Below are 17,870 nucleotides of genomic sequence, written 5' to 3'. Positions count from 1 at the left end.
CAGGGCTCGAACCCGTGTCCCCTGCATTGGCAGGCAGATTGTCAACCACTGCGCCACCAGGGAAGCCCCCAAGTATATATTTTTAAAATTCAATTACTGTTATTGTTTTCCAGTTTTTAAAGGGGGTAATTAAATCAACATTGTAGAGATGTATGGGTGTGAAACTGCTTTAAATAGACTTTGCTTATCTTTTATGGAGTGAGGGTAAATGGTAGCAAATGAGGTGACAGGTAATACAGTAAACTCATGAAATACATTTGCTTCAGTATATAATTGACTTGTGGTGAAGTGGAGAGTTAAAATACAGGCAAGGAAATGAACACTCTAGTGCCATGAGAGTCCTGTACACCCACTACACAGATGGTGGTTGCAAAACCAAGTCTTTAAAGAGGTCCCCACCTAAGGAGGGTAGGGCATTCAACAGGTCTTGTTTCTGCTCATCGGTCTAAGAACTCTCAGACCCTGTGGCATGACATGGCCTAACCCACAGCAGTTAACAGATTTTTTTATACCTCAAAATACCATGTAAACCACTAACCAAGAAAGAGGGAACAATAAAATGTATTATTTCTTACTGGTGAATGCTGCATCCACCTCCCTCCACAGCCAGCCTTCAGATATCCTCCCAGCCCCTCCTCTCCATTACCTCACTGTCTTCCTTTTATATGAAACTCTAGAACCAGTAGAACTAATCTATAGTGATAAAAAAAAATCAGATCAATAGTTTACTGGGGCAGGGGGTGGGTTTTGATTGCAAAGTGGCATGAGGGAAATATCACTCTTGTTCTCACTTGGATTATTGCAATAGCTGTCTCTCATGCCCACTTCAATCTGTTCTCAACACCGCAGCCAGACGACATTATTAAAATGTAAATTTGATCATGTCGTGCTTCTGCTTCAAATCCTTCAATGGCTCCTTATCTCACTTCTTACTCTAAGTAAAAACCAAATTCCTTACAGTAGCTACAAGGTTCTATGGAGTTGGGCACCAAGCTCCTTCTGGAACCTGACACCCTACCGCTCTACCCCACATTGGCTGCCCCTTAAACATACCATAACACTTTTCATCAGCTAACATACTATGTATGTATTTGTTTATTTTGTTATCTCTCTTCCTCCACTGGAATATCTACTCTTTGTTGTCAAAGGCATTAATTGGTTAACTGCAGCATACCCAGAGTTAGAACAATGCCTGGCCACTATTTGACAGCCAATAAATATTTGTTGAATAGTATCTGGATGAGTGTGATACAGAATAGTTCCAAGGCCTGAAGTGCTCTTTTCTGGACTTCTTAGTTTAGGCTTGCGGCAATCTAGTTTTGCTTCACTAATCTTGTTCAAGAGGAGGACTTAGGATCAGTGGATAAAGATCTATACTGCAGGCTATGGAGTTCCACTCTGCTACTTGTTTGGACCCAGCATGCCAATGCATCAGGCTTCCAGGTTATCCTACCATGAGGAGTCATGGCAGTGAACACCTGCAGGCCCCTGGGGAAGCAGAGGAAGCCCACACTGATTTTAGGATAAAGCCTGTGAAAGCTCTTTGAAATGTTAAAAGTAGTATGCACATCTAAGGAATAATTATTATTAAGGGAGATTCAGCTACACCACATTAATGGAGAACCTTTAAAAAGACCCTTTGCTAATTATGAAAGATGGGTTTCCATCACAGCTTTATTCTTTGAAGAGACTGAGCTGCTTTGTTGCAGCCCTCATAGGCTTTTCTTTATCATCACTTCTCTCTCTCATGTGATGCATTCTGTTTGTCTTCCTCTGAGGCGCCTTACATTATGTTTATACTACTTGGAGAATTAATAAGTAAATTGATATATTACATTAAGCTGTGGGCTACCTTATTATATTAAGCCCAAGAAGTGGTTATCCAAAGCTGAAGTTAGGTTATTACACATCACACACACACACACACTCACACATGTTTTGGTGTGTCTTTGTCAGATATCTTACTTTCTCTTTACATATGGAATTGGGAATTTTTTAGATTTTTTATTTTTCTTTTCTTTTTTTTTTTTATTTTTTTACCATTTGTAGCAATACTGTAACAGTTGGGAACAGAAAGGGGATTGCTGCAAGGGGACTTCCTTGGCTGGAATTTAGCCAGGAGAACAAAGGTAACGCAGAGAATACCTCATCCCAAAAGCATCATGGGACATTTTACAAGCTTGCTTAATCAAGCTCACATTTATAAGGCTTGGTGTTAAATTATAGGCCACTAACTTCTTTTAGGATAGCGCTTCTCCCCCTTTGATAGATCACGGTCCCATTGAGAATCTGACTAAGAAAGGGAAAAATAAACCACTGTAAATCTTCTGAAAAATCTAAAAGTGCACTTGTACGGAAAGATTTATATATAATATTGAGGGGTTCATAGACCCCCTGAAGCCATTCATAAGTCATTATTTTAGGTGTAATAAAGGAACAAATGAACAATAATAACTAATCCTTACAAGAACCCAATGTGATTCGTACATTTATTCTCCTATTTTACAGATGTGCAAACTGAAGCACAGGGAGATTGAGTAGTAGCTAGGAAGCAATGAAGTCAGAACCTGGACCCAGACAGTCGGCCCTCTAGCTCATTCATATAACCACCATGGTATATTGCCTCAAGATTATACACCTGCTAGGGTTTGAAGCTAAATTTGAAACCAGATCGCTCGTAAACTAGCCTCTTATAGACTAACTTATATGATCCAGCAATTCCACTTCTGGATATGTAACCAAAAAAATTGAAAGGAGGGACTCAAACAGATATGTGTATACCAATGTTCACAGTAGCATCATTCACAATAGCTGAAAGGTAGAAACAATGCAAATGTCCATTGACAGATGAATGGGTGAACAAAACATGCTATGTACATACAATGGAATAATACTCAGTCTTAAAACGGAAGGAAGTTCTGACACATGCTACAACATGGAGGTCCCTAGAAGACATACGCTAACTGAAATAACACAGACACAAAAAGACAAATATTTTATGATTACACTTATATGAGATACCTAAAATAGTAAAATTCATAGACAGAAAGTAGAATAGAGGTTACCAGGGGCTAAGGGAAGGGAGAATTAGGAGTTATGGTTTAAAGGGTACAGAGTTTCAGTATAGGATGAAGAAAATGTTCTGGAGATGGAGAGTGGTAATGGTTACACAACAATGTAAATATACTTGAAACCACTAAAGTACACTTAAAAATGTTAAAATTGCTTTAAATTTTTATGTTATGTTATTTTACCACACAAAAGAAGAATGATCTAAGCCTGAGCATAAAAGGATAGTGACACAGAAGGAATTGACCTCTCAGATCCAGGAGGACCCTACCCTTAAAAATGGTTAGAATGACAGCACAGCAAATATAGCCAATATTTTATAATAACTTTATATGGGGTATAATCTATAAAAATATTGAATCACTATGTTGTACAACTGAAACTAATATAATATTGTAAGTCAGGTATATGTCAATAAAAAATAGTTTTAATGGTTAGAATGGTAAATTTCATGTTATCTATACTTTACCAGCATTTAAAAAAAAACTATTTTCTATACAAAACCACACTGCCTTCTTAGAAAAGAAACTCAAACTGTACCCCAGATTGAAGCTGCTATGTAGGACTATAATAGACTTGTTTTTGTCCCCTTAAGCTGCTTATTTTGACCCTATTGTATATATAGCTAGTAAATTTTTCTCCCACAAATGAATTTAAATCATTATTACTTAGCAGGACATTTCAAAGTCTTTAAAAAACATAGGAAAAAAACTAAAAAATATACAGCAAGGTATTTTCCCATAATATAGATACTTATCTTAGTGATTTCTGTGAATTTAAATTATTCCTAAGCTTTGTCCTCCCCCACAAATAAGGAAAAGTCCTATATAAAATATTGATTTTCCTAACTCTTACCAAATAAGACATCTTTACTGTATTGTTTATTGGTCAGCACTCTGAGCTAGGTAAGACAGTATTGCCTCCTAGAAGAAAGATGAGCTAATTATTGTAGTGTTTTCTTATTCACTGTTTACTTCATCGTTTACTTTTTGTTGTTAATTTCTCCACAAATAGTAGCTTAATAAAGTTAAGTGAAGGAAAATGGTATTAAGTGACTATAAATAATTTTATTATCTTCAGTTGTTTGTTAAGTTACTTAGAAGTGAGAATGAAGAGATTCCAGGCTATAAAAAGAAAACATTGTGCTATAGTGTACTATTCCAAGTTCCTAATTAGGTAGTACACACGGCTTCAACTCAGCAAAGAGTTTAGATTTTGAATGTGTTTTCTTTTCTAAAGGGTCTTAACCTAAGCATGCATAGATATTCACATGCAAGTTGAAAGGAAGAGATCGGTGGGGAAGTGAGTCCCTTATTAAATATAGCTTCTAAGTGCCTGAAATTTTTCTTTTTGTCACCACGTTTTACAAAAGAGAAAGCATTCTCAGACAGCCGTAGTGATGTGACAGTAATTCCATATTGTTCAGCTACGGTACCAATATTGACCCAGAAGAATGCCAAGCCAATTGGATTTCAACATCATAATGATATAGGTAAGACACCAAAAATCCTGCATTTCCCATATAACTACCATAGAGACTTTCTTATAGCAGATGATCAGTTAAAATTTGGTAGCTAAAAGATGTGGAAATTTGTTAAAGAGTAGTGAGAGGTTTGTCAGACTGTATTTTTGAAGTATTGGGTACTAGGGTTTTCCAGGAGCCTCTTGAGGTATGAAAGAAGGTGGGGAGGTGAGGTAGATGAGCAGGTAGGGCTGCACCTCCCCCCACCCCCGCCATGGACAATTCATATAGAGGAGTTACTCATTAATCTGTATGGTTTATTTACATATATCAAGTTTCCACATGTGCTTTCATTTGATGAAAGGATTTTTCATCTTAAAAAAAAAAAGTTTGAAGACCATACGACTGCATCATGGAGCAAATGTTATCAGTGGGCCCCAAGTCCACCTGAGGCAAACTTCCAGGAGGCAGTCAGTGGGAACTTGTGGTCCCATAGGTTTCCCACCTCATGCTTTCTGTGAGACACTAGAACTCTGTGTTTCCAGGCTTCTCCAGAGAGTATATTACCCCTGTTAACTGACTCAGCAGTCAAATGCAGGCCCTCTCAAATGCTCACAGCTTTGCATTGTTCTCCTTTCTTTTTTTTTTTTTTTTAAACATTTTTTTTTAAAATCACACTATACTAGGTGTGCTTTATTTATTTATTTATGGCTGTGTTGGATCTTCGTTTCTGTGCGAGAGCTTTCTCTAGTTGTGGCAAGCGGGGGCCACTCTTCATCACGGTGCGCGGGCCTCTCACTATCGCGGCCTCTCTTGTTGCGGAGCACAGGCTCCAGACGCGCAGGCTCAGTAATTGTGGCTCACGGGCCCATTTGCTCCGTGGCATGTGGGATCTTCCCAGACCAGGGCTCGAACCCATGTCCCCTGCATTGGCAGGCAGACTCTCAACCACTGTGCCACCAGGGAAGCCCGCATTGTTCTCCTTTCTTTTCCTGTTGCCCACCCTTATTCAAGGCCCATGGCCACCAATGGTGAGAAGCTAGCTGGTCTCCTCAGGCCCTTATCTCTGCCCTAGCAATTCTGGGAGGAATGTTTTAAAGCATCCTCTATTTCAAACTCCAAACTAATTACCTGATGATTTATGGTTGTGCATGAAATTGTGAAGTAATCTGAAAATGCCAGCAGTGTCAAGTAGAGATCTTCCTGTTGACCTTTCTTTGGTCGTGTAACTAATTGTTTGGCTTTTAGCTTTGTATAAACTGTGAAGGAGGAGAGGAGATCTAGGAAATCCTTTCAAATTGGTACTTTCTAGAAGAAATAATAGCAACAAAGACATATTGAAAATCTATCACACCTAGGCATCTGAGAAAAACAGTGGAATGGATTGCACTACCTTCCTTATCTTTACAGTAATTCTTGCTAAAAGACAAAGCATACGCTCTAATTTCTTTGATCAGTTTTCTAAGAGGCCTTGGCTCCCAAAATCTCTTCTCTGTTTTAAGTCTGAAATGATTAGTTTGGAAATTTTTTTTTTCCCTATGGCTAGTATATCAGTTTTAGGTCACATATATGATGTAGTGAAGTTGTATTCTTGTAGTGTACTTTATAGTACCTTAAGGGTGTATGGTACTTGTAGGCTCATTTGATAGGCCTTTGGAGAAGTTTTTCCCTTTTAAAGTATTAGGTATTTCTGTAATTTATTTCATATACTCAGACACTAATTCATGATATAACAAATTAAATTGTAACATAATATAGACTTTATTCAAATGTTTGTAGTTTAGACCAGGAGCCTGGCAGCATAAAGATGATACAAATGGGTAAGCTCAGGCCGTTCCCGTCTGGGGAACATCAATGCACACTAAGGCACAAATGTGGAAATGGTTATCACTTATTGTCAGTTTTCAGGTGTCAGACAACAGTATGAATTTTCGCAAAATAAGTAAACCTGCACCATGTGTAATGCCTAATAAGTGAAGAAATATGAGAATATATGTGTACAAAAATGCCTGTGAGCCCCTCTTTGAAGACGAGAAGGGCTAGAATAGTACAAACCTGCACCAGGAAAACTTGTGATTCTGATTCTGTCACAAGAGGCTGCACACCACTCTCAACCTTTTCTAGTTGCAATCTCCTAATTGTTTGATTTTACAGCATTCTCTCTCCCCACATTCTCCTTTGAGTGTGATGTGTTATATGTGCCCTTTTATATTTTTAAATTAAACTTCATATACATTAATTTGTTTTAAGAAATGTCTGATAGTACTGTGAAAACCATTGAGCTAATTGGTAACATAGCTTCATCAGTAAGGTTTGAGCTCTGTTTGCTTTTAGGAAATAATATTTGTAACCTCAAGGAAATGTAATTGAATCAATGGGAGAGATATGGGCCAGGAGCCTGGGTGTCTGGGTGTTCTCACTTTTGCAGTGATAGTTCTTCTAATGCATTCCCACTCAACAACAGTGTTCTTAACGTTCTCTTTTAAGGCACTGTAATTAAGTCCTAGGGTCTCCAAGACCAAAAATCAAATTCAAACTTCAAGTTTGAATGAGAGAAGGGGAATCAGTATAGGCTGAATGTCTTACCCCTAACAACTAGGCACATCAGACAAACCCAAACTGAGGGACCTTCTATCAAGTATGTGACAGGTATTCCTCAAAACTGTCAAGTACCTCAAAAATAAGAACTATCTGAAAAATTGTCCCAGCCAAGAGGAGCCTAAGGAAACATGATGACTAAATGCAATGTGATATTCTGGAGAGGATCCTGGAACAGAAAAAGGATAATAGATAAAAATTAAGGATATCTGAATAAAGTTTGGAGTTTAGTTAATAATTAGTTTTATATTGTTTTGTTAGCTGTGACAAAAACACTATAGAAATCTCAGATGTTGACACTGGAGTGTACTATGTGCAGGGTACATGGATATTGAACTACCTTTGCAAATTTTCCATAAGTCTAAAATTATTCTAAAATAAAAATTTTATTTAAAAAAACTAAAATGAAAAAGCTAATTACATTTTTTACTAATTTTTCATACCATTCATAAGAATGCTTCTATATAAGCAAGGCTTAGAATTACCACATAAAAGTAAATAAGAGACTGAGGAAAACAAAAAGCAAAGAATAAAAACTCATTCCCCGAGTATTATCCACTCATCAGTTTGATAAAACGTCTATGTATTTGGCAATATGAAAAATAAAGGAAGCACTAAGCATGGCAGTACTTAGACCTCTCTTCTACAGCAGAGTATGTTACACATAAATATCATCTATAGAAACTCACATATGTCCATTATCAGACCTTGCTGAAGTTACGAAAAAGAAATCTTCCTACCTACAATGCAGTTAGTTGCTCCTCAATCTGCTTTTTTATTATATTTACATAACATTCATTAAAATGTCTCAGTCTCATTGGGGATTCTTACAGAACTTCAAGAATGGCCAGCTGGGGTGCTGTATACCAATGTTTCTTTTGTTTGACTTTCTTTTTCTTAACAGTTTTTTTGAGGTTTAATTGACTTACAATAAACTGCACATACTAAAGTATACAATTGGAAAAGTTTGGGCATATATGTATACCTGTGAAGCCATCACCACAGTCAAGCTTGTCAACCAATCACTCCCAAAAATTTTTACATGCTTTTTGTAATCACTCCATCTCAACCTTCCCAACGCTTCTTCCCTGACTCTTAACAGCCACTGATTTGTTTACTGCCACTATAGACTAGTGTGTATTTTCTAGAGCTTTATGTAAATGGAATTGGACGGTATGTATCCTGTTCTGTCTGGCTTCTTTCACTAAGCATAATTGTTTTGAGACTCATGCATGTTGTGGAATGTATTAGTAGTTCCTTCCTTTTTTGTTGGTGAATGGTATTCCATGATATGGACATACCACAGTTTGAGCTATTGGTATTGATGCCCACTTGAGTTATTTGGTTTGCTTGCAGGTTTTAAATATTATAGGTAAGGCTGCTCTGAACATTCACGTGTAAGTCTTTCTGTGGACATGAGCTTTTATTTCTCTTGGGTAAATACCTAGGATTTGAATGGGTGAATCTTATGATAGGAGTATGTTTAACTTTTTAATTAAGTGCCAAACTATTTTCCTTTTACGTTCCTATAATATATGAGAATTCCAGCTACTCCACATACTTGTCAATACTTGATATATCTAGGAATTTTGATTTTAGAAATGTGTAGTGGTGTCTTATTTTTCTTTTAATCTGAGTTATCCCGATGACTAATGATGAGCATTTTTATGTGCTTATTGACCATCCATATCTCTTCTTTGTTAAAGTGTCTGTTCACATGTTATGCTCATACCATTTTTTGATTGGTCATTTGTTTTCTTGTCTTTGAGTTTTGAGAGTTCTTTATATATTCTTTACATTCTGGATATAAGGATTTTATCAGATAACTGATTGGAAAATATTTCTTCTCATCAGGGACTTGTCTTTCCATCCTCTTACGAGGATCTTCCAAAGAACAGAAGTCTTTGATTTTGAAGAAGTTCAATTTATCATTTTTTCTTTTATAAATCAGGCTTTTAGTGTTATACTTGAGAAATCTTTGCCAAATACAAGATCACAAATATTTTCCCCTACATTTTCTTCTAGAAGTATTATAGTTTTAGTTTTACATTTAGGTTTATGATAAATTTTGAGTTAGTTTCTGTTCATGGTGTTTTGTGTGGTTAGAAGTTTGTTTTGTTGTTGTTTTGTTTTATTTTGTTTGCACATTGCAGTTGTTCCAGCAATATTTGTTGAAAAGACTGTTTTTCTGCACGGAACTGCCTTTACACCTTTGTAGAAAATCAGTTTGTCCACATATGTATGGGTCTATCTTTGGACTCTCTGTTATACTGATGTCTCTATGGCTTATTTTCCTTCTTTATATTTAATTGATTTCTGCTTGGATCTTTATTATTTCCTTTCTTCTGCTTACTTTGAGTTTAACTTGCTCTTCCCTCTTTGTTTTCTTAGGTTGAATCTGAGGTCATTTACTTGAGAAGTGTTATTTGGTTTCCAAGCATTTGGGGATTTTCCAGACATGTTTCTATATTGAATTCTAATTTAATGATTTTGCGGTCAGAGAACATACTTTGTATGACTTGAATTTTTAAAAATTTATTAAGACTTGCTTTATGACACAGAATATGGTCTATCTTGGTAAATATTCTATGTAGACTTGGAAATAATGTGCATTTGCTGCTGTTGGGTGAAGTGTTCTATGAATATTGATTATGTGAAGTCGGTTAATAGTGTTATTCAAGTCTTCCTTATCCTTATAGATTCTCTGTGTACTTGTTCTATAAATTATTGAGAGAGGGATATTGAATTCTCCAACTATTATTGTGGATTGGATTTGTCCTTGCAGTTGTATCTGTTTTGGTGTCATGTATTTTGGATCTCTGTTATGATGGGCATAAACATTCAGGACTGTCAGGTCCTCTTGATGAATTGATCCCTCTATCATTATGAAGTAAACTTCTCTACTCTGGTTATGTCCTTTGCTCCTTAGTCTTCTTTTTCTGATACTCATATAACCCACCCCAGCTTTCTTTTACTTAGAGTTATCATGGTATGTCTTTTTCCATCCTGTTAATGTAGACCTATTTGTGTCTTTACTTAAAAAATGTGTTTCTTGTAGGTGGCATACAGTTGGTTCTTGGCTTTGTATTCAGTCTGACAATCCTTGACTTAATTGGAGTATTTAGACCATTTACATTTAATGTGATTATTGATATGAATTAATTTAAATATATCATCTTTGCTATTTTTCTGCTCTTGTTCCTGTTTTCCTCATGTTCTCCCTTCACTTGGATTACCTGAGTACTTTTTATGATTCCTGTTCATCTCTTTTGTAAGTTTATTAGCTATAACTCTTTGTTATTTCAGTGATGGGTTTAGGGTTTATAGTATATACCTTTAACTTATCACCATCTACCTTCAAATGATATTACATCACCTCTCATATAGTAAAAAAACTTACATTAGTATACTTCCATTCCTCCATTTCTGGCCTTCAAGCTATTATTATTATAATTATCTAATTATCTAATAGTAATATACATGTGTTATAAACTTATACATGTATTATAAACCCAATGCTACATTGTTTTCACTGTTGTTTTCTTTTATTTTTGCTTAAATCATCAATTATTTTTAAAGAGATTTAAATAATAAGGAATAAATTATATAATTTCCCATGTATTTACCATTTCCAGTGCTATTTATTTCTTTAATGTCCTTGTCTGCTAAATTTTACATCTGTGTTAGTTCTGGAGCAGTCTCGATTAATTGATTTTTCTCCTTGTTAATAGTTGTATTTTCTAGCTTTTTTGCATGCCTGGCCACTTTTTATTGGGTGTCAAAAATTGTGAATTTTACCTTGTAGGGTCTGGTTATTTTTATATTCTTAGAAATATTCTTGACTTTTGCTGAGAGATGCAACTGTTACTTAGAAACAAGTTGACATTTTTTTCTTTGCTTTTCACTTTTGTTAGGCTAGACCAGAGCTATTTTTAGTCTAAAGCAAATTATTCTCCACTATGGAGGCAGGACTCTTTTGAGTACTCTACCCAATGCCCCTGTGAATTATAAAGTTTCGCAGTCATGCTGGTTGGAACAGATATGATACCCTCTAATCCTTTCAGGTGCCTCCTTCTCTAGCCTTGAGTAGTTTCCACATTCTTCTACAGTCAGTTCTCCATTGAATACTTGAGAGGGATCCTCTAAAGATTTCCCAAGTTCTCTTTGCATTTTTTTCCTCTCTAGCACTCTTCTCTGTGAACTCTTGCTGTCTTGGTCTTCCCAGACCCTTAACCCCACCTCCTTAACTCAGCAAGTCAACCAACTCCACTTGCATTCCTCCTCCACACACTGCACCCTGAAAACTCTTTCAAGGAAATAAGCTGGGGCAATTGTAGTTCTCACCTTCTGTGTTTCAAGGGATCACTGTGCTTCATTGCCTAATAAATATTCAGTGTTTTGAAAACCATTTTTCCAGTTGTTTTCTTGGTTTCAGGTGGGAGAATAAATCTTATCCTTGATACTCCATCTTGGTTCAAAGGAAAATTCTGTCTTTTATTTTATACAATTGACTCTTCATTTTTTGAGACACTGCCTTGGTATTCTCCTTTCCCAATATATTTATTTTTTATATTTTACAAAATTCAGAAATCACCCATTTTTAAAATCATACTGTATAAACTATTAGAGAGTAGAGTTTATAAATATTATTTAAATGAAGTATATATTATAGAATTGAAAATAGCTCTCTGGTATGCATGCTCAGTATTGTAAGATCACTCTTAAGGATCAGTAATTCTCATCATTACCTGCATTTCAACACAAGGAGTTTGAATAGTTCTACTTTGTTCATGTGTAAAACTGTTTACAGAAGTTTACAAAAAGAGTAGGCCGAATGAAAAGCCTACACTTAGTGCTGGTGTAAGGTACAGGAAAAGAAAACTTGCAGGGTTTAAGAAGCAGTCAATGCAAAGGGCTTTAGTCACATTAACAGGAAGACATCTCACAGAGATGCAGCGGGGTTTGTGGACTTAAAGCATTCAAAGGACCTGAGTGTGCGTTTCAGCATTACCACCTGCCTGCTATGTGGACTGACATCCATCACATAACTTCCTGAGCCTCAGTTTCTCTATCTCTTAGAGGAAAATAAGCATACTTTCCAAATCAGCTCATGGGACAGTGTGAGCAAAACCAGAGAACTGTTAGTTATAGAACCTTTTAAACTCTAACATTCTTTAAAATGTAAGATATTTTCAAAAGTAATAATTATTTTTGCCATCAGTAGTTAATAATTAATCATATATATATATAAATTAAGTTGTCTTAAGGAGTAAAAAGAGAAAAAAAAGCAATAAAAACAGTTCAAACTATTATGTCTATAGCTATTTACCACAGCATCAACATTTTTACCTTGATTATTTTGTAACCTCTTAAATCTCAAAAACATGACAAAATAGCTTGTATGGAAAAAATAGAATCTAAGGGTTTAGAAAGACCTTAAAAGTCCTGAAACCATATGTAAAAACAGAGTGATGGATAATTTGTAAAGAACAAATTTCATTTATATACACCATTCCCCTGTTCAGAAACTTCCTGTAAATTCTGTTCCGTACAGAAGAAACACTCTTTAGAATTGCTTTACATTAACTAGCCCTAAATTCTATTCCTAGCCCCATGACCTTCCATTCTTCAAACAACTCTGCTACATGTAAACCTCAATATTCTTCACAAATCCATGCCCTTTTTTTAATTGAAGTATAGTTGATTTACAATGTTGTGTTAGTTTCTGGTGTACAGCAAAGTGATTCAGATATATGTATATGTGTGTGTGTATATATATATATATATATATATATATATATATATATATATATATATATATATATATATATATTCTTTTTCAGATTCTTTTCCATTATAGTTTATTGCAAGATATTGAATATTGTTTCCTGTGCTATACAGTAGGATCTGGTTTTTTATCTATTTTATATATAATAGTTTGTATCTGCTAATCCCAAACTCCTAATTTATCCCTTCCCCCCACCCTTTCCCTTTTTGTAACCATAAGTTTGTTTTCTATATCTGTGAGTCTGTTTCTGTTTTGTAAATAAGTTCATTTGTATCAATTTTTAGATTCCACATGTAAGTGATATCATATGATATTTATCTTTGTCTGACTTATTTCACATAGTTTGATAATCTTTAGGTCCATCCATGTTGCTGCAAATAGCATTATTTCATTCTTTTTATGGCTGAGTAATATTCCATTGTATATGTGCACCTATCCATTCACCTGTTGAATGCATGCCCTTTTAAGCCCAACTGCCTGATTTGCTGTAGCCTCTATCATGATTACCCCTCATCTTTTTCTCCCTGGCAAACTTCTATTGTTTCATTAAGACCCTACTCAAAATCATCTATAAAAGATGGGATGGTGGTGGAAAAAGGAACACATGCTGAACTAATGGCAAAACAAGGTCTATATTATTCACTTGCAATGTCACAGGTAATGTTTACATGACATAATGTTATGTTTGCAGGTGTTATTTTTTTTGACTTTTCAGAAATCACGCCATGCTAGAAAATAGAAGTCTTGAATTATAATCTTAGGTTTCACAAGGCAACCAAGGTTTATTTATAGTTCCTTAGTGAAGAAATTCAGTGAGTCTAATATCCTCAGCATTGTGCTAGATAATGATGAAAGTTAAAGAACTAATTGTTACATAGTACCTAATATTTGCCAGGCACACTACAAATAGGCTTCAAATCTTGTATGTGGCAGATCCAGAACAATCTAACTCTATATTCCGTGATCTTTTTGTTAGAACACAAAGAAATATAACACACGATCCCTACTTAAAGACTTAAAACTTAGCTACAGAGGCAAAATGCAGAATCATGCATACAGATGTTACAAGTTGTAGAAATAAGAAGCAAGATTGATGGGGATATAGGGACCTAGATTACCCATGGAAGTATTCATGAAGAAATCTTGAAGGCAAGAAGGTAGGAGGGGGACTTCCCTGGTGGCGCAGTGGTTAAGAATCCGCCTGCCAATGCAGGGGACACGGGTTCAATCCCTGGTCCAGGAAGATCCCACATGCCATGGAGCAACTAAGCCCGTGCGCCACAACTACTGAGCCCTCATGCTGCAGTTACTGAAGCCTGTGTGCCTAGAGCCCATGCTCCACAACAAGAGAAGCCACCACAATGAGAAGCCCGCGCACCGTTAACAAAGAGTAGCCCCCACTCGCCACAACTAGAGGAAGCCCGTGCGCAGCAATGAAGACCCAATGCAGCCAAAAATAGATAAATAAAAATTTTTTTTAAATAAAGGTAGGAGGTGGAAAAGGAGGAGAAATTTAGGTAATGTGGAAGTAATAAGGAACTTGGTTTGTAACTAAACAGAAAGGAGACCAGCCTTCCATGAGTAATGAGTTTTGGGGGGAATAATGGAAAATTTGGATAATGAAGGTCAGATTATGAAAAGGCTGAGACTTCCTGTGTCGGAAGCACCTACCCCAGTGCTTGGCACACTCAAAATCTATCTGCTGAATGAAAGGATGCACACATATATCCATACCGTGTACACACCAAATTCTCACAGGTAGACCGGAAAGCTCATATTAGGCAATGAAGAGGAGGCATGATAATCCTGGAGGCACACTGACAAACTCCTGTTTTTGAGGATCCACATGTCTGCATGCATATGATCTACGCTACTGAATTTCACATGGTTCTTTCATTAGGGCACATTAACGTAAGTGATAGTGATTATGCTCTAGGTCTCTTCTTCATTCTGCCTTCATCTCCTGGTCTGGAAGGCAGCCCTCTTTCCAAGGGGTCTGCTGCAGACAACTAATATCAGCCTTTTTTGGTTTATTTTACTTCTTCAACTTTCTGATTATATTTTTGATATCAACATTATTTTTTCACAAATTAGGAAATTTAGAAAGTTATGAGTCTCCATCTCATCAAACTTAGAATTTCAAACCCCAGCTTTCTCCACAATTCTAGAATGAAGGATTTTTAAACACATCCTCTAAAGCAATGATAATAAAAAAAAATTAAAAGTTTGAAAATGTAATCTTATACTGATTTTAAAACTGCTTGATTTTAAAACTGCTTGATTCCAATTTTATTTTATATTAGGCTATATTTTTCTTTAAAAATAAAATGTACATGTTATTTGCCAGTTGAATTTGCATGATTTTCATTCCATAGTAGACTTAACAATTTATGAAGTTATAAAGTTCAATATTTTCAAACTAATAATTGTAACAATAAAAGGAAATAACGATAGTCAAATTAACCCTATTTTGAGATTTTAAAAAACTACTACACTCAGATCTTTCTTTGAAGGAACACTTCTTTATTTTTCATTATAACTAAACTAAAACTCCATTTTTAGGTGTTAGGTGAAAGAGTTCCACAACATAAGGAAAACAAAAATGGAATGTTTGTGGTATAAGTGTATGAAAATTTAAAATACCTTATTCAAAATGGATTAGTACTCTCTGATTACCTAAAATAATGTTCATTCTGATATAATAATACAATTTTAAATATTAATACTCAATGAACAGCTCTAATATTCTGGGAAATGTATAGTAAACATAACATACATGGTATCTACATAAACAGTAACATTTCTGAAACTCTGGATGCATTTATTTGCCACTATTGCCTATAGTGTCCAAATGAATCAATTTATGACAATTCATGATTTTCATAAGTATTACAAAGTTAATGCTGCTAAGAAAATCAATCCCAAAAAGCAGCATAGGAAAATGGTTACAGTCACAAGCTCTGGAGACACAGCAAGTTGAAATCCTTACTCTGCCACTTAATAGTTTTTGGACTGTGGGTAAGTTGTTTAAATTCTCTGTGCCTCAGTTTTCTAAACTCTAAAGTGAGGAAAATAATAATAACATATTAATTAATTATATTGAGTATTAAATGAGTTCAATTATGTAAAGTACCTAGAATTATTGTTAGCATAATAAATTTTATTATATTACCATTCTTAGCATTAGCATTTGTTATCCAGTCAAACTTTTAAGGAAAGTTCAAACCATGGTTATTGCTGTAATCAGGTACAGATTTAATGCTGTAGTTATTTATCTAGGATGTACATAATTATTTACAGACATAGTGAGTCTGTGAGCTTCCTTTAGTGAGTTTTCGCACAAAAATGAAATAAAAACAGGTAGAGATACATACATACCAAAACTTCTTGTCATTGTTATTTTGCCTAGCAGCCTCTCAGGAAAAGGAATTGTCTTTGATCTGTTAAAGCACCTCTTTAGAAAATTTTATTATGAGAAGTAAAAATTTTATTTTAAACTTGCCACAAAGTAAATAGCTCCTGAAAAAATGCCAAATAAAAAATTTCTTTCTTAGTAGAGAAATTTACTGAAAAAAAGAAAGTGATAGCATAAAGGAATGTCTGATTAAAGATATTAGGAGAGCTGGTTAAAGTTCATGGTAGTTTGAAATGCCTGATTAACAGTTGTTAATCTTGTTAAAGAATCACGGTGTCCCTGGGAAGCCTTCCGTGTACATCTCCCTTGCACCTAAAATTATCTAAGTCTTTCCATCTCTACTCCCCACCACGGTCAGGGCCACCATCACCCTAATGGCCTCTTCATTTCTGTCTTCACCCCTCCTCCCATCTCTTCACGAGGAAGTCACAAATTTACTCGCACCACATTCAGATAAGCAGAGAATATGTAACTCCTTTATTCCACTGAAACTGGTCTTATTTCTTGGAGTAGCAAGAAAAACAAAAACTAGACTTAGAGCAATCTGGTTTAGAACTTTATCCTATTCTATGATTTAAGCAGCTTTAAGGTTCACTTGATGGCTTCGGAATTTCTCATTCTTTTGGAGCTGGCCCCACCAATTTTGCTTTTTGGTCAGATTGGAATGGGCAGCAGTGGCAAGCCTGGAAAATGTTATTGTCTCCTGAGATCTATCTCAGGCCCAGGACCAGCCTCACATTTAACTGCCTTGCTATATGTTATCAATCTGTAAGCTCCAGAGAAGGCTGGGAAGAAGGGATCAGAGAGAGGGTATATTTGAGTCATCTCCCTCACAAACTCCTTTTACTAAGATCCGTCCTTGCTAGTGGAATAATTGTTTTGAATTAAGACGTTGTTTTCTCTAGTTAATTGTACAGGTCTTTGGGGGAAAAGGCACAATAAAAACTATTGTTACTCACTAACATTTTAGTATGAGTTGGGCTTACTGTCTCTGTATCGAGTGTGAAAACTTTAGCAAGAACTGCTCAGGAATACACCACTTTCAATAACAGAAGCAGTACAATTTTAGAGGGATGCTTAATAAAGTTGCTTTGAATTTTTAAGGCATTCTTCTAGTGGTAACATGTATATTCTCCATTTAGGATATTAAAAAAGCTGATGAACAGATGAACTCAATGGCATATTCTACTGAAAAAGGTATCAGCTCAATTCCTCTGTGCTCTATGAATAGCATCAAGTCAGACTTTACTGACAAGTCTGAGGAATCCATCCAAAATAAAGAGGTAATGGTTCAACTATCCACAAGTTACCACCATGTTCTCCAATGAATTTTGATACAATCCTTATAGCATTTAGAACTTATTTACAATAAAATGTTATTATAGCACTAAGTTTACCAAACCAAATTCTTTCCCTAACTTCACTCTAACATCACTGTGACACTATAAGAAAGAGGCCCTCAAATAAGACTGCATTTATGTCAGAGGAAATTGTTGGGGCAAGAAATCTCATGAAAATCCTTTCCTATGTGGCAAACC

At 35.5% G+C, this 17,870-nt stretch overlaps 1 protein-coding gene across 1 annotated transcript in view; it reads left to right on the top strand.

The window, feature by feature from the left end:
• ABCB5 (ATP binding cassette subfamily B member 5) overlaps window positions 1-17,870 on the top strand; it is a 118,855-nt gene that overhangs the window by 40,663 nt on the left and 60,322 nt on the right. The window contains 4 exon segments of the mRNA XM_082473920.1: window positions 2,050-2,129; window positions 4,442-4,561; window positions 13,351-13,574; window positions 17,475-17,615. Of these exon segments, the coding sequence (XP_082330046.1) occupies window positions 2,050-2,129; window positions 4,442-4,561; window positions 13,351-13,574; window positions 17,475-17,615 (565 nt within the window).

The sequence above is a fragment of the Balaenoptera physalus genome, assembly GCF_965194825.1.
Source record: "Balaenoptera physalus genome assembly, chromosome: 8".
NCBI lineage: Eukaryota > Metazoa > Chordata > Mammalia > Artiodactyla > Balaenopteridae > Balaenoptera > Balaenoptera physalus.
Note: the sequence above shows the minus strand (reverse complement) of the source record. Positions and strands in the feature narration are given on the sequence as shown.